Here is a 17,973-nt window from a genome sequence, read left to right on the forward strand (position 1 = left end):
TGACATTTATTATTTCTTCCTTTTTGATTCTTTCCTTCCTGTTTGAAGTGTGGCAACCTCAGCAACTGATCAATATGCAAAGCCTGTAGTTGTCAGCGGATACCTCCTCTCAGTGTTTGCGCTCTCTTTAGTGGCTACAGCAGGAGAGAGAGGAAGAGTGAAGGGGAGGAGGGAAGTGGAGGTGAAGCAGTAGAGCTTTATTGGAAATCGTTGCCATGAATATAAACGAAAGCAGGTATTGAGTGTGTCATAATACTCATCAAATAATTCCAGGTCTGTTTAATAGGCATGAGGCTCAAGGTGTTGACACTGACAACTTGAGTACACATACAGTCTTGTTAATAATCAGACCCACTGATTTTCCCATCCAGCTCTAATGCCAGGTCTTTAGTTCATTCCCTACATTTCTTAATTTTTTAATCCATTTTAGCAGTAAATATGAAAGAACAGGAAGCTTTTTCCCCCCAATATTTGACTAGCACACAGTTTGTTCAGAGCTTTATGAGAGTCTTGGCTTCTCTTTTGTCCTTTTCTTTTTCCTTTTTCCTTTATAGCCTAATTCAAAGCCCATTTAATTTGACTCAATTCTTACACAGTCTTTACTGGACTTTGGTTCTTTGACACAGATATGGATGACTGAAAAATTAAGAACAATATCATTATTATGGGCAGGGTGTGGAAAGTATCAGAGGCAGGAGGTTCGAGAATGTAGTCTGCCTACGGTGGTCAGAGATCCAGAGCTCGTGTCTTTAAGGATGTTTGGAAGTGCAGACAGAAGTGACAAGCTCCTCTTGCTGTCCCAGCACCACCTACAAGGCATGTCCCCAGGCAGCCCTGGGCTCTCACTGTCTGTGGTATATTTGCTCAGCTAGAACGATTGTGGTACCTACCACTATTATTGAAAAACAGTCTATTATATTCCTGAAGTCTTTACGTTCAGAATATGGTAAGATATGTTTTCAAAGCATTTTATAAATGATGCAATGTTGTTATGATGTAAACAGAATGGAAACTAATTCTGTGTTTGATGACTTGAAATGTACTATAAAAAACAGAAACTGGTTTTGTACTTCAGTTTTAGACGCCTGTGTGCATGCAGTGTCCAGAAATGTGTCAGTACATCCAGACATGGTACAAGATGAATTTATGTTGTGTTGTTGAAATCACATTTCTTGGAATATGCGGAAACAATTTTGTTCTTGTATTTTTGCTTTTAAAAGTGCTCTGAATTTTCTATACTGTTTTGAGCCAGATCCTGTTAATTTTACTGTAGAAAAAGTCCCAGTGGTTTAAGCAATAATTTCACACAAATTGGGATGGTAGATCTGTGATTTTGTTTCCCCAAAATAGATCTGGCACATATATTCTGCTAAGAGTTCATAAAATGAATCAAAGGCTCCCAAACTCTCCCACCTTTGAGGGGGGTGCTTAGGCACTTAGCACCATGCAGGTGCCAGCCCGGGGGGTGAGTGCCAGCCTGGCAGGAGCTGCCACCATGGGCTGTGCTGGAGAAGGTGTGGAGGCAGGGTGAGGGAGTGCAGCAGGATGTGGGTGAGAGGTATATATGAGCCTAACACAGGCTCTGAGCCTGGAAACTCTTGTAATCAGGGAGCCGCTTCATAGCAATTCAGAGGCTCACTTCATTTAAGTGTTTACACAAGCTGGATAAACCTGTAGGTTTCTAGACCCTTTCATTCTGTCTAAACTTTTTGTTTAGGCTGGACCAGGTGAGTGGTACAGGGGTGGGCAACTCCCCACTCCCAAACCCTTCTGCTGTTTTAATGCAAGAATGCCAACTGACAGTACTCTAATACTCATCCAGGGTGCAAGCTATGACTAGCAATGCCAGGAGAATATATCTAGTACAAATAAGTCTTCTCTTCAACTCTACTGTACTCATTACATTCCATGAGGAAGCCTTTCCTTCCTTCTCCCTGTGGAGAGCTTCTGCAGCAGCATAGCATGCTCTGAGAGGCTGGGGAGGCTGTGATTATTTGGCATAGAAAGTGTGCTGGTTGCTTTTCCTTTACGTTTTCCATGAAGGCATATTTGCAGAGGGAAAGTCTTTGGTGTTTTTCCCCACTACCAGGAGACTGCAATGCCGCAACTGCTGCCCTTTTAACCGATGCTCTGAGGCATTTCGTTCTTCTAACTGCAGACTGTTTGGGTGACAGATATTGATGAGTGCAAGATGGGGTCCCACACCTGTGGAGAGAACATAACCTGCACAAATACAGAAGGAAACTTCACTTGCTTGTGTGCTGATGATGCTTCTGGAACTGGCATCGGTTGCAGTGAGTAAACGGAGTGAGCAATTAAAATGAAGTGGCCCTTAGCTCTTGGATAAATTCTTATACCTGGAAATTAAGGAAACCCTGTATAGTGACATACTGGGCAGCTGGTGGATCCATTTAGCGTTGCTTTAGGAGGCTGTTTTAAGGTGGGCTAAGGAGACCAGATCCGAGTTTAGTTTGGAAATATCTACATTAAGGTTCAATGCTAATTTTTACCATCTGAATGTAATGACACATCTGTCTAACAGCCTTTACAATCAACAGCAGAAGTAAATGCTCCTTGGAGGTAACATTTTTGGAGGTGATTTCAGTTTGTGTCATTTTTCAAACTCTCTGTGCCTTCTTTGCCTCTGCAGAAGGCTAGCACAAGAACTGCACATAATTTAAGTCCCATTTAATTCTTCAGAATAAGCTAGTCTTTCAGATCCAGTGGCTAATTTTTCAAAAGGGTTCTGAAACACTTTAGAAAATGTGGTTACCAATTTAATGAAGGGAGCTGCTGAGGGTTCAGCACTAGTGACTATCTGACTCTCATTTCAGTGCCTCAACGTGATAGCAGCATTCTTTGAAAATGTGGAGCTGAGTGAATCATTGTCTTACTCTCTGTTAGCCCTCTTCATTGGGGTGAATTTTACTCCAGATCAAGTGACTGTCTGATGATGGTGGGACACTGTGTGATTGTCACAGATCTGTTTCTGCAGAAAAACAGAAGAAAATTATGGCTTTTTAAAGTAGAGAACCTATCAGGATCCCCACCCCCTTTTCAGTTACTTAAGCTTTCAGTAGTTTCAGGTGTCACTCAGGAAATGATGATTTTAAATGATGCATGACTTGGAAGTAATGCCTTCTAGGTCCCTCAGCTGTAAGTCTGATCCCATGTCTTCATGGGTGTTAACACACTGTTGTGGTTTAACCCCAGCAGCAGCTAAGCACCACGCAGCCACTTCCCCTTCCCCCTTCCCAGTGGGGTGAGGAGGAGGAAAGGAAAAAAAGTAAAACTCATGGGTTGAGATAAGAACAGTTTAATAACTAAATAAAATATAATACTAACAATAGTAATAATGAAATATAATAATAATAATAGTAATGAAAAGGAATATGACAAAAAAAGGAGGGAGGCGGGGGAAGGAAAAAAACCAGTGATGCACAATGCAATTGCTCACCACCCACTGACCAATGCCAGAGCCGTGATCTGCGCCTCCTGGCCAACTCCCCCCTGTTTATATACTGGGCATGACATTCCATGGTATGGAATACCCCTTTGGCTAGTTCAGGTCAGCTGTCCGGCTATGCTCCCTCCCAGCTTCTTGCACACCTGCTTGCTGGCAGAACATGGGAAACTGAAAAGTCCTTGGCTTAAGATACGCGCTACTTAGCAACAACTAAAACATCAGTGAGTTATCAACATCATTCTCACACTAAATCCAAAACACAGCACTGTACCAGCCACTAAGAAGAGAGTTAACTCTGTCCCAGCTGAAACCAGGACACACACTGTTTTAGTGCTTTGCCTAATAAGCTCTTTTAGCAAGCTGAAATTTTCTTTGCAGAATGCAGTCACACCTGGGGTTCACTAAAACCACTCATCCCTTTTCATTCAGGCTCTTTGCCATGGCAGTTCTCCTGCAAATGAAATTTTAAAAAACAAATATCATTGAAGGTCATGTTGCAATAAAACTGGTGTGAGTCATAAAACTGATCCCATAAATGTATGAGAGTGATTAGGCGCATTTCTGCTAAGCCATACTGCTAGAAATTCTTTGCCATGTAGATGTTTGGTTCTGACCTATAGATTTGCTGTAGCATCAAAGTAGGCAAGAAAGCGCTCCTTTTCTGTAAGGGCATGTCTGCCACTTGTAGGTCATGCTGTGCAGAGATATTAGAGCTACCTTTAAAACTAGCTAGTTTTGATATCTACGTAGGTGACAGTGTGTGCAATTCAGAGCAGGCTACAGAGACCTTTGAAGAATTGGGTCAATGGAGTTCCCTGCTTCCCCAGTGATGCTATCGTCTGTACCTGAGCTAGCTTGAAACAATAAAAAATGTCACCTGTAGTCACACACAGATGCAATCAACTGAATGGCAGCAAAGTAGAAATAATCTGCATAAGAATGACAAGTTGCATGCGAAAACTTCTCAGTCTGAGATCCAAGTGTGTGAAATACAGTCACCCTTCATCTGTACATCTGACTCTGGTACTTTATGCGTCGTAGAGATTTACCATACCCTAAAGCTGCATAAGTTGCAAAAATCATTTAAGCGTAAGTAACTAGACAGCCAGTGCAGTTTTTCTTCAGAGCTGTACTCACACATCTAAATAGATGGAATGCAGCCAACCTCTGTGGGTCTTTCATTGCAAATCTAGAATCAAGCATATTTAGTATTTTGATCTAAAGTTCTCTGTGCCTAACTTTGATAAGCAACATAAGCAAATAGGTACAACACAAGTAATTGGTCGAAATTAGAGATTTTTACCTACTTTCCTATCTGGAATTTCTGGAACTCTTTCGTAAGATCACGTTGCCAATGTGCCCAAAAGTTTGAGATGTCCTTGTGAAATCCTGTGTTTCAGAATCTACTGTGTCCCCCACTGTTGTCAGCAATGAATACTCTACACACCCTGTGCAAGGTGATATTGTTGGATGCCCTCCTTCGTATGAGTCATACTGCCTCCATGGTGGAGTGTGCAATTATGTTTCTGATCTACAAGACTATGCCTGCAAGTAAGTACAGAAATTTGTATTGTCTGTGCTGATGAATGGTATCCTTAGGGCTCAGTTGAGTGCAGACAGTGAAGTGTCCATAAATTATCTGTTCATCACTCATGCTAGCAATTATCATTAGACTCTGCTCTTTTCTGTAAGTGATCACTGTAAGTTTCTGCAAGTGGTCACTCCATTCACACCCATTGCAATTAATAGTAGGATTCGATTTGTTCCCTAAGCACTCGATTCTTTGCTTTGGAAATGTGAGATAAGTTGTTAAATGACTTAGTGCTCATGGCTTTGTGAAAGAGGTGCTTGCTGTCTCTCCTGTATGTATCGTGCTGACTTGTACCTCCCTGTTGGCCTTGCTGTTCATGTGTAGCACTCACTGGGATGGAAGAGGACACCTCTGTCTTGTCTTCTCTGATTCGGACCAGGGAGGAGAAGCTTGGTGTCAGCATCTTCCCTTACAGTTTGAAGAGTGTTGGTCCCTGGCAGTAAAGGGTACAACATGATGGTCCTCTTAAAAACAGGGAGAGTAGCAATGAGACCTCAAAAACGAGACCTCCTTCCTCCTGTCGATATTTTTGTGGAGCCTAATTCCTGGTTCCCTAAATGCAGTTACTGATAAAAGCAAAGAGAATCTCCTATCTCCAGAAGTCAGCCTTGGTCTGGTCAATGTGATAGCCTAGCCCCATGGGGTAATCATTTCTTCAAAACCATTAGTGCTGGAGTTTAATTTTATAACTTGATTATATTTGAATCTGTGTTATATCTTTCTTCAAAATCAAGCATAACAGTGTTTCCAGTGGGACAAATCCAATGCCTACCTTGTCCCTGGGGTCCCACCTGGTAAGTGAGGACCTGTGCAGGGGATGGATGCTCTTCTGTAGTAGGCAAATCTCCCTCTGTGTCTCAGTGACTCGATTGGCCCTGGTATAATCCTGGAGTGAGGAGAGCAAGCTTTGTGCTGAAGGGTTTCTTTGACCCACCATTCCCCCAGATCTTCCTTGTACTGCACTGCAGACACCTCTGTACCAGGCCATTCCTGCAAGCACTGTCAAATCCTAGGCTTTCTTATTTTTAAATACGAGCAGTATCCCATGCCTACAGACCTCTGTACCTGCAGGAGTATGAAAAGAATGTATATCTCATGTACATACATGGGAATGAAGTGGATGCTTTGTGCCGTGGATTTCCTAAGCTCAGCAAAGCCCTTGGGCAAAGCCCAAGGAGATGGACTCATGGTCATGTCTGGTATTTGTTATGAATTTTTAGTGTAAATTTTAGGGGCATTGAAAACTATCTTTTTTCATCTCATTGAGTTTCTCCTATTGAAACTGAAGTGTCTACAACTGCAGAACTTTCAAACTGGATCACATCTTTTTTTGTTTTATTTGTTAGGTATTAGTGCATAGTAAGAATCCAAATGTACATATTCTTCAGTTCTGGAAGTGGAAGCTGTTTAAAAAATTAAGGAGCAACTGTGCTTAGCCATGTTGTTGGGGGCCACTTTGTGTGTGGACCTTGCTGAATTCTCACATTGCTGAATTCTCACTAGATGGCAGCATTCATTCATGTAGGTTATAATATATTAAATACCAAAGCGAAGTCATGGAAAAATGTTATCTAGCAAAAATATGTAGCAAAAATCACATACCAAATGTGATTTGTGTTTTAATTAATAAAAGCTCTTACACTAGAAAGTAGATCTTCTAGTTTGTTTGGAATTTATTGTGATCTTACATTAAAAAATCAGCTTTTTTCTGCCTTCTAACATATATTCATTCTAATTTGTGACAGAATGAGAGTGCTTGTGCCTGATTTAATAATGAATGCTGATATAACGTTTTCAGGACATTAGGTAAAAGCTGCTGCATGTCAAATCCTGGTTCTTTTGCTCATTTGACTAGCTCTTTGACTTGAGTAAAACTAGACTGATAAGAATTGTGAGAAGGATTTGAGCCTACATTGCTGAGACATTGTTAAGAATTGAGTAGACTTTTCATTTTTTACATTTATTATTTCCTTTTTTATGTCTCTCACGTTGGACAGTAAAACTAGGCTGATATTCTTTTTGATGTATTTCTCACTTTATAGTAATTTTGATTTGAGGGTTTCATGCACTGATAAAATACTTCTATGTTGGGTTTTACAGTGGTAAAACCAAACAAATAAACAAAAACTGCCTACAGAAGAAGCTTGTATTAAAACTAAATTATAAAGATATTTCTAACCCATATGAGTTGGGGTTTTTTTTAACACTTTCATTCATCTTTTATTTTAAAGTAAAGATTCAGATTAAAATTTTATTCCCTTAATCAAATCACTCTGAAAATACAAGTAAGTCTTATATGGCCTATTTCAGAGAAAGGGAAGCTTGCTGCTGGAAAAAGTTAAATGGAAAATCTTAGGGAAACACTAATCGCACAGCAGGATTTAAGAGAAAATTATTTTTTCTATTCTTTACCTGTTGGAATCTGGAAATTGTAATATCTCTGTATAATTCTATAGGTGATTCAATAGCTTTACAGTAAAAAAAGTCTTTTAGTATTGAATTCTACAGGTTTTGACAGCCATTCCTTTAAAGTCATTTTGTCTTCACCCCTACTAAATTCAACCAGATATTTCCGTAGCGGTTACCAATGGTAAATCAATATGCACAGTGACTGAAGTGATGATCTGGGGTTTTTCCTCTGCCGCCAGTTACAAAGTGTGCTCACTTCCTTTTGGCAGCTGCGTGACGGGCTACGTCGGGGAACGGTGCCAGTTCAGTGATCTGGAGTGGTGGGAGCAGCAGCACGCCGAGCGGGTGAAGATGCGGAATATCACCATCACAGTGTGCGTAGCAGTGCTGGTCCTCCTGCTACTGCTGGGGGCCCTGGCTGCCTACTGCCGCAGGTAGTGCTTCCGAACACGCGCTGTGAACCTGTGACACAGGGACCGAGGTGCTGCTGACTTTCACAGAGGGCTCATGGCAAAGAATGTGAGCTGTTCCTCAGCTGGTGGAAATCCTTGCTACTCTTTTGCTTTTCAGCAATTGGATCTGTGAATGATTCAGAAAGTTCTGGCATGTCCCTTGCCTGCAGTACTCACATTGGTTTTAGTGAGTGATGTGTCTGGGGGGTGGAAGAACAGACCTTATTAGCTTTGAAGAGGAGCCATAATTTGTATTCATGAGAGAGTTCAGGAGCATGCTATTTACTTCTTCCTTGGTTTCCCTTAAGAGCTCTAGAAGTCTGAAACTGTCGTGGTAGGGTTTGGCTCTTCTCTACTAGCTATCCCATTAGTTTGGTTTTGCTTCCCTTTCAGTGTAGAGTGGCACCTGAAAGTTTCCTTGCCATTGAGAAAAGCAGTGTACTAACCTTCCAATAGCAAACTTCCACAGTGATGCCTCCAGCAATGAACATGAAAGCAGTTTTCCTGGCAGCAGAAAGAGTAAAATCAGGGATGTGAGCCTAAGGCACATCTGTTGTAAAAGTACTCCCTGGCATTTACCATGGCTGTAATGAATTGTGCAGGTTTGGGATACTTCTTATGGCAAAAAGAATCCCTACAGTCACTATTTAAGAACCCAGTCTGATGTGAAATTAAATGTCATCGATGTCCCTTGGACTGGAAAGTATTCAGCATTTAATAAGTTAGAGTCTTTTGGCCATGACCTTGGCAGATAACTGTTCTCAGAGGCTCTTCTTTAAATGCATATTTATATTTAAAAGTAAACAAACAAAAAGCCAGACAGCAGCCAAGTCAAGAGTCTCCTGCTGCATGCTGACCTGCTCTCCATGTGCAGAGGTTTTGTTTGTGGTTTAGGTTAATTTTAAAATTAGACTCTCCTAGGCATAAAAAGTTAAGCTACAAAAGAAGTTAACTATCGAAGCTAGTATTTTCCATTCTTATTTAATGGTTCCTAGCATATTTAGTCTATAATAGAGAAGCTGCCACGTTTCTTATTTTCTATTAACTAATGGTAGAGGTCCATATTTAAAGCTAAGCACAGCCTGGTTTGTTCTCATGACCTGGGATTCAGAAGCTAATCAGTGGAATGATACATGCAGAATAGACAAATTGTGAGATTCTTATATTTCCCATATATGTCATATAAACTGTCATGAAAAACAGCCAGAATGTGGCTGCTTTTAAGGTGTGAAGATATTAATTCTCTTTCCTTCCTCTCTCTTTTGTCATTTCTTTTACCTTTCTTTCTTGCCAAATGCTTTTGATCAATATAACTATTTACCTCGACAACGAGTTTTCAATTACATGCTTGACTGAATTTGTACTGCAGCTATTACGAGCATAACTAGATCAAAATGAAACCACTGACTTAAAATCCCTATTTAACTGGAGTCTGGAAACCAGTATTTGGGTTGAAATTGCTATACTGCTTTTTCACGTAATCTACTGTATTTTGAAATGTACCGATTAAGACTGTAATAGTCCTGTTCCTTCCCCTGTAAAATGGAGATGCCTATCTCCTTTTAATTGGAGGAAATGAAGTTGGAGGTCTGTGCCTACCAATTTGAAAAAAATGTGTGAACTGGAGGCCAAGAATACCAAAGTATTGTGTTGGTTTGTTCAATGACTGTAGTCTGCTGAAGAGCATTGTGTTATTCTTAATGTTAGGTTTATGTAGTCTGACTGTATAGTATGCCAAGTTTTCTTTTCTTCCTTGGGAAGCAAGAAAACAACTCTTTTCCAACAACAAAAAAATCTGAATCACAGATTTAACACCCACAATCCCTCCACCTCAATTGGCCAAGGCTGTGCAAAAATCAACAGTAGGACTGGGATTAGGATTGAGAAATTCTTGGCCTCTTGCCCATGCTCAGTCAACTAGATTTCACTGCCTTGTCTGCTTGTGCTCAGTTGCACATGAAGACTCCCATGCCCGCCAAGTCCATCTGGCATCTGATACTCTGCGTGCTGTAAAGTAAGATGTAGAATTAGTGATCCTCTTGAGCGGGGCATCCCGCTGAGGACCATGCCTGTGTGTGAGCTCTGTGCAATGGACTTTATAACTCTTGACTAATGGGCTCGAGTTTTGTCAGCACTATGAGCTGCAATGCAGAACGAGCACATCCAGGTGACAAAACATGAACAGCAGCCTTGCCACAGCGTCAGGAAAAGTCAAAATGAACTAATTTACCTTATTTCTCAGCTTTCTGCTCTGTGGATATACCCTGAGATCTGACACCTATTTGATTTTGCATTAGCAGTCCCAGTCTTATCCCCTACTGGAAAAAATTACTTATTTTTTTAATGTTTGAATACACAGGAACATGTTATAGAGAATCTGGGGAGAAAATCCATGGTGGAGACAGGTCTTTCTCGTTTCTAGCAAAAAGCAAATTTTATTTACATTGTATTTTCATGAAGGGAGCAACATATGATAATTATGGCAAATGCACTTTCCCAGTTAATATATGAATGTGATGTAGAAATAAAAGGAAAATTCCTATTTTCTTTGGTACATGTCTATTCAATTTCATTTAAAATAGATCAAGTAAAAGGATGTTATAACTTCAGAATTTGAAGAGTGTAACATTTATTTTGTTAGCTGATGCCTAGCAGGAGAAAAAACGTGTATGTAAAGTCAGTAAAGACGTACTGATTTGGATCTCAAGCAGTGTAAATGAGCTCTTTTTCTTATGACTGTGTTTTCTATGTTGGGGCCTATATAGGCTTTTAATACTGCTTTATAAGTGATTGCTGTTTAACTGCAAAAATAACAATTTTTGAATTTATGGAACTACCCACTTAGAGCTGATTATTCGTATCCTTTTCCAACTCCAGGTTGTACTCTTGACTTTTTTTCCCCTTTAGCTAATTCTTAGTTGTACTTTTTCCTGGAAATGTCTTAGTTCCAACCTTTTTGAGGCTTTCAGTTTGTTTATTTCATAGTAATTTCTGAAATTGTTGTTTTTCATAAATGATTCAGGTGAACGTAGAAGTGACTTCCATAATTGTAACTATCCATGGTGTACAAAAATACAGTCAGATTTTTATTTCTGAGCTTCACCCACAAGTGCTGTTCATTGTATTGGCTGAAACCTAAATCTTTATGAGAGGAATGTACTATAAATGGAATAATATAAGAAAATGGAAGGGGGTAGTTAAAATTATGAGGCCTATTGCTTTTTCTAATGAATGACCCTTTATAGATGGCACATTAGAACAAACATTTGTTCACTTCTTACTGACTTCTGGTTCTGACAAGCTGTTTGTTTTAACCACTGTGCAGTAATTGACAGTAATACAGCCTATCAAACCAATGAAAGAAAACAAAATATATGTCCCTTCTGTAAATACCTATAGAATAATGTGTGAAAAGAAGCAGCATCTGTTGCTCCCAAAGCAAAATAATTTGTTTCAGCTTTTTTTCTGTTGCAGAAGTCAAAACTTGTATAAGAAGAATCTCTATGCAGAAGCGATAAGAGATGCCAGCAGCCGCGCTGACAATGAGAACGTGACACCTACTAGCAACAAGCCTCGGGTAACTATATTAATGTGGAGTGGAGAGGGAAGCAGGAAGGATCAAAGAGTGTTAGGGATCCACTTGAGATTATCCATCAAATAATTCACATCTTAAATATATTAAATAACTGCTAAAGTCATCAAGTGCTTTGCTGTGAACCCTAGTTCATCTTACCTCATTGTTATCCCTCAAAGTTCACAGCTGCCTGGATGTATTGCAACCATTAGCCAGTGTTATTGTTAGCTTTGAACACAACAGTTGGAGAACTGTGTTCTAAATTAAGGAAATGGCAATGTGATGACATGGCATATCACAGAGTTATTTTCACAGGAAAGTATGCCCTCTGTAAAAAAGGCTTCTTGGAAGCCAAGTATTGTGTGTGCTACATGAGATGTTGAACTTTATTTTGGGGGTTGATGAAATTAAATGTCTTTGTATTAGAGGCTGCTGCCTTGTAAAGAAAAACAACCAGGATGTTATCGAGCAGTTTGGGAGGGAATATAAAATACCAATTTTGCACTGGTGTAGGTAGAAATGCCATCATGATCTGGTGGTACTGGTCTGTTTCTGTTGTTTTTGAAGTTGCATCAGAGAATTTGGCCCCATAAGATCTGATCTAAGGACCTGATTCTCACTGGCATTAAAATGACATTACACTGCTGGGTGATTGCAGTTGAAACTTGCAGTTGGTAAAAGTGACATAATTGGCATCTGTGGCTACTTCTGTGCCCAGTCTGAGACTCCTTTCTCAGAATGGCATGACTTACCCTGAGAGTTTGTCTGCACACATGTATCATTCAGCTCTGAATAAGCTGCTGTAATGCAGATATCACCATACTTGTCCAGGTAGCATTCCATTAGCTAAGCAGCATACACTCTTCAAAACAAGCACAGTTATGCCAGTGGAAAAGACTACTGGAAGAGTTTATACTTGTAGGGGATTGGCGATAAACTCTAGTAAAGCACATACCTTCTTACTGGGGTAACTACACACGTGTTTTTCTAGTATAGGTATTACTGCAGTGTTTTAAACCCTTCCACACCCAACTATAGCTGGAAAGGTACAAGAACCATGTGCGTAGTAGTCAGTCACAAAAGAATTTGACTTTAAACGGACTGAAGTTTGACTCTGCTCCAAATCTTTGAGTCCAGAAAGAGATGAGTTCGTTCTACTTGGGAGTCTGTTTGAGGGGTTGAATATCATGGAATATTTATAGTGCAAATCCAAGGATTTTTAATCAACCCAAAGAAGGCCTCACAAATGGTTTAGATTGAGTGTCTGGCAGGATTTGTGAGCGGGTAGCCACTGAAACACACTATCAAACATATGTTGGGAGTACTGAATTGACTTGACCCTGGTTACGAAATATTGTTCCTTAGCTGGTCAACTGCATACTCTTGTGGACCTTTTATTGCCAACACTTTGTTCCTCCAGGTACTGGACAGCAAATGTGCTGAATCGTGGCGATGCCATCTTTTGTTCACAGCAGAGACAAAACCCACAGCTTGCAAAATATCTGAGGCTGGGAAAATCAGAAACATTTGTTGGGGCAGAGAACAGCTCGTTGCCTGGGAGCAGTGCTCTAGGAGGCCTGCAGCTCATCAGCTCTGTCCCCACCTGCTGTTGTCCCCACAGTTAATGCTGGTGGTCACTGACATTTTTGCTGAATATAGGAATAATTAGATAGCTCATCAATGGTCTGAATCAACAAAAACAAATCCAACCTACTCATCTGTTACACACTCATGTTAAATTTTCGCCATGCACTCTTGCATTGAGAGACATCAAATACATTAATAAAGTAATTTATTGCAAATGGCTTGTTGCAGGCTGGAAGAGGAAATCACTGACCCTTTGCTAATTATTGCTGCTTACACAGTAATGGATTCCTGTGGTTTCATGCATGTGATTTTCTCTGTGCTGATGTGGCCATTGAGTATTAAGTTCACTGGGGCTTCATGCATGCATGCACTCAGGTTAGAAACTGTAGAGTTGCCAAAAAACAGCAGGAAGCTGTCCGTTTCTGCTGTTCACTTATAGTAGATTATTGAGGAGCTTTATGTAAAAAAAGAGATTATACTACATCGGGGACAGAAAACTCTATAGCTCCTCAACTCTTAAGGTACTGGAATAGGTTTTTGGGTGCTATTGATTTACACAGCATTAATAATTGTAATGAAGGACTTCATATGGGGACTGGATGATGTGTATGCAGTAACTGTAAAGAGCTCATGAAATTCACTCCTTTTCTCGCCCACAGTGCTACTGCTCATTTGTGAGACTGGGGGAAGGGAGTGCAAAGACTTTCTTGTTCTTGCCCATCCAGGTTAATGTAGAGGATAACAAGCTTTTATGCTATCACACATATCAAATGCTAGGTATCATGAAACTGAAACTATACCTATGAATTGTCCAAGTGTCATTCACTTTTCCCTTTACTTCTATTCTGCCAGGTGAGGCTACATTTAGCTGAGCATTAGCCTGCATATTTTTTCACATTAATATTAGAGTTCTGTAAGCCAGGCTAGGTTTGTCCTAGGGATATGTAAGCCTTGGTAAACTTCTGCACGTGCCTGGATTTTGATGCTATTCTGAGACTTTTCATCCAGCAAGTGTTCTGCTTTGCACAGTCAAAGATATTTTGCAGAACTGTGTGTAGCTGAATCTCCTCCGGGGGTCTGTCACATGTGGGTTAGCAGCTGTAAGCCTACAGTTTTTATGTAAATGAACTGATGCCTAAAGAGTCACACCTGCTACATCTGTGATCTATCCACATAAATCCACCAATTATCCACCTGGACCACTGAATCTGTCAGTCCTTCTGTTGTAACATGTTATTTACAGACATTTTGTCTTCTTCCCTGTCTCTGCTCTTTAAACATCCCCTCTTTACTGGGTTTCCCTCTTTCCCTCTATACTATTTCAGCACAGTGCTTCACATCGCTTTCCTCTACCCCTGTTTTTTCTGTTTTCCCCCTGGTCTTTTCAGCCCGTTCCCCCAGAGGGTCCCGTCTTCTGCTTCCGAGGTGTCACTTCCATTGTCACTGCGAGACGACGGAACTGCACCGCCCAGGTGGTGCCGAGAGCCAGAAAGGGAGGCTCGCTTCCTTCCCTGTGTCTGACAGGGTTTCCTGCTGTCTGGTTGCGGGTCTCTTTAATACTTTAAAAGTGGCGCTCAGTACTATGGAGAGGGTTGATTTTCATGAACTTTTGTTCTTGCATCTGGAAAGGTTGATCTGCAAGGCAAGAGAATGGGTAGTTCTTTACTAGACTGGGACTGCGCACTTTCCAAAGACCAGGGCTGTCATCAACTCACATGTTTAATTATCTGCAGGGGAAGGGTCATCCCAGAAGCCAGGATGACCTTTTTCCCCCTGCTGTGGTTGGAGTGTGTGGCCCTTCTAGTTTGCCTCTTGGGTTTCAGAAAACCAGTTCATTTTATATTAATTTGGGCTCTGTGTATTTTGTGCATATTGTATGTATTTGCAGTTTGCAGTTGTTAAGGAGTGTAACAGTTCTCTGGAGACTAAAGCGGTTAATCTAATTGAGTGTGAGACAGCAGATCCTCATCCCGCCTGTCCTTCAGAATATGGTGAGTAGGATTTCCTTCCTTATTAGATCTCTCCTCACCTTTGTTCCAGCAGAGACAGAGAAATCAAAATTATATTTCTGGCCTGTTTAAGGCTGCTGTGCACAGCAGAAGCCATGTTTGTATTGCTGTGAAGAGACAATTCAGTCCTTCACTTTGCAGATTATTCATGAGAAATTACACTACAACAGTGCTTTCACACTCATAAGAAGCCAGATGATTCTCATGATAGTAATAATATAATATATTTGCATTTATATAGAACTTCACAGGTTTGCTTCATAGCAAGGGAAGCTATGCCCATCATACTGATGGGAAATGTGTATCTGTGGAATGATATCCTTTGACAGTCCTTATTCATTCAGGCAGGATAACTGAAATGGTGTGAGGACTCCAGGTCTCCCCAGAAAGCTTTTTCCCTGTGGCAGCAACTGCAGTTCTGCTTTTTGTGTTAAAGAAGGTGTTTGACTGCTTGGGGAGCGTTTGGTGCTTAACAAAGATGAGATGAATGAAGGAGATGTGCTTCCCATCCCTGGTGCAAAGGCAGCAGGCAGCACAGAAGCACACAACAGGTTTCCATGGCCCACAGGTTACCAGCTGGACCACTCTGAGTTTTAGGAAATGCTGCCTTATAGATGGCAACTGAATCTCCTAATTGCTCAGATGGTGCGAACTGATGGAGAAAGACTGATATCCTTAACCATTTGTCTTATTTACCATATATACCTCCTAACTACAGAAGTTACTAGAGAACCCGGTTTGCATCAGTCATTTAGAAATATGCAAAGACAAATATTTGAGAATACTCAAATGGGCAGGCATCTTGCAAGATTTTCAAAATTGCCCATCCTGTCCTTAGACATATGTTGGGAAGTCACTTTATTCATCAGTAGAAAATATGCCTTACATTTACTTGGTTGGACTTATATTGTGAACATGTGTAGAACTGTATTGTCCAGCAAAGGAAGCCTGATGTTTCCCATTAGGAGGCTCTGTTTTCATTTATAGTTTTATCAGATGCAGCTATTGGAACAGAAATTTCCCATGACAGGTGTCTGATTTTTTTCTAGTTGAAAATTTTAGCAAAAGTGATTCAACCATTTTAGACAACAAGACTGGTAAATAACCTGATGTCTTTTCTAATGTGTTAAAGAAAGTTCTTATACCATGCCAGTGAATAATTCTAAGACCTTTTGACTTTGGAGCAGGGGCTTTAATTTTGCCAGGCAGGTAGTCTTCCTGTCATGGGCATGCTTTTTCCTGTTCTTATGTATTAAAACAGAAAACCATGAAATTTGCCTAGGACAAGTAATTTCTTAAAATCTGAAGCAAGTTCTTGACTTTGCCTCTTTTTTTGTTCTTTTGCATGAGTTGGTTTTGTAATTTTCTGAACCCGATTCTGTGCTTCCTTTCATAGCTTTCCTCTCTCAAAGCTGCCATTAGCTTTCTTTTAGCTTAGCTGTTGTGAAGCTTCTCAAATGGCTTTCAGTAATACATATCGGTTTTCTCCAGTGGAAGAACAGCCTATAACATCCGACAAAGCAGCAGAGACTTTGGCGGAAGAGGAGAAAGAACAAGGCTGTCGACAAGAGGTTCCTGTTGGTGAGAAATCGTGTCAGCCCATGGGAGCGGGAAAGGGCCCTCCCCAGGCTCCCTGGAGCATCCACCCCAAGCCCCGGCTGGAAAGGGAGCCCTGCGAGCTTGCCCCAGCCAGCCTGCTGATGCAGCCAGACTAGAAGCAGCCTAGGTTTGAGTGAGAAAAGGAGGAAGGATGAAGTCAGTAGAGAATGGGAACTCATGAAACACTGAAGCAACCCTCATTTTTTCGTTAAAATCTGCTTTAGAAAAAAACACAAATCAGAACAGAGAAGTCCTTGCCACTCCTTCCCTGTCATCTCTGCTTGGAAGAATTACTGTGAGCAATGTATTAGCAATGAGTACTCTATAAGTGTCACTTTAAGGGTCACTGCTGCTAACTTCATTAACTGCCTGCTAAAAGGACACTGAGGGGAAAACAGACGAGTGGGTGATTTGTCAGAGATAAGTATTTTCTAATGGAGATTGTTGCAAGTAGTGGTCTTTACACATACACGGAGTCCAGAAACTGCCTAAAAAATGGGCCACAAGGACAACTGCAGAGAAACTGGAATGGAAGATGATGCAGGAAAATGAGTTAAAAATGAATCTTTTTATTAAAATATTGTTCATGGACACTTTAAGCCTGTCCCCAGCACTGCTGTCAGGCCAGTGTAACTTCTTGGGCTTCACGAGAGATTCCTGTATTAATGATGGTCACATCTATGAAGTGAGAGGTAACGTTTGAGGGGAAAGGTGATTCTTCATTAAATTTTCCAGCCTACACTGGTCCTTCAGAGCATTACAGGATTGTTTCTGGACTGAGGCGGTGGGCATGAGTCTGCTTTCAGCCCTGTGAGGAAGCACGTGCTGGAGCTGTCCTTGCCTCACAGAAGTGTGTCTGGCAGCAAAACCTGGTCCATTATATAGGACTTGGTGTGGGGAAAGAAGTCCAGCCAATTGCTGCTCCAAAAGAACAGGAGGAGTGGGACAAACAAACAAAAAACCACCTCAGTTTGGACAGACTTCCACGTAACTGATTTGTGCTGCCTGATAAAATCCATGGGAACAATTGGAAAACAACACCAATTTTTCTTGTAACTGGCTTTCTAACAGCTACAGCTCCCTTCCAGTTATTTACTAAGAACTAACTCACTTATAAAGCTCTGTTGTATACAGAGTTGTAGCTTAGTTGTTTATCATATCAAGTGATTTTCACCACTGGTCTTGACTTCCTAAGGCTGTTTTCAGAATGTTTTCGAAGATATCTGGAAATCAGCTAGATTACTAATAATGTTTTAATTGTAGGGGATCTCTCAGTCCTCTGTCTT

General features: G+C 40.8%; 1 protein-coding gene across 1 annotated transcript in view; it reads left to right on the forward strand.

Moving 5' to 3' along the window:
- Window positions 1-17,876, forward strand: part of EGF (epidermal growth factor) — a 62,544-nt gene extending 44,668 nt beyond the window's left edge. The window contains exons 20-25 of the mRNA XM_050895945.1: window positions 2,175-2,294; window positions 4,867-5,017; window positions 7,736-7,900; window positions 11,393-11,495; window positions 14,968-15,070; window positions 16,580-17,876. Of these exons, the coding sequence (XP_050751902.1) occupies window positions 2,175-2,294; window positions 4,867-5,017; window positions 7,736-7,900; window positions 11,393-11,495; window positions 14,968-15,070; window positions 16,580-16,803 (866 nt within the window). The 3' untranslated portion in view covers window positions 16,804-17,876. The remainder of the gene's footprint in view (window positions 1-2,174; window positions 2,295-4,866; window positions 5,018-7,735; window positions 7,901-11,392; window positions 11,496-14,967; window positions 15,071-16,579) is intronic.
- The last annotated feature ends 97 nt before the right edge of the window (window positions 17,877-17,973 follow it).

The sequence above is a fragment of the Gymnogyps californianus genome, chromosome 4 (assembly GCF_018139145.2).
Source record: "Gymnogyps californianus isolate 813 chromosome 4, ASM1813914v2, whole genome shotgun sequence".
Taxonomy (NCBI): domain Eukaryota; kingdom Metazoa; phylum Chordata; class Aves; order Accipitriformes; family Cathartidae; genus Gymnogyps; species Gymnogyps californianus.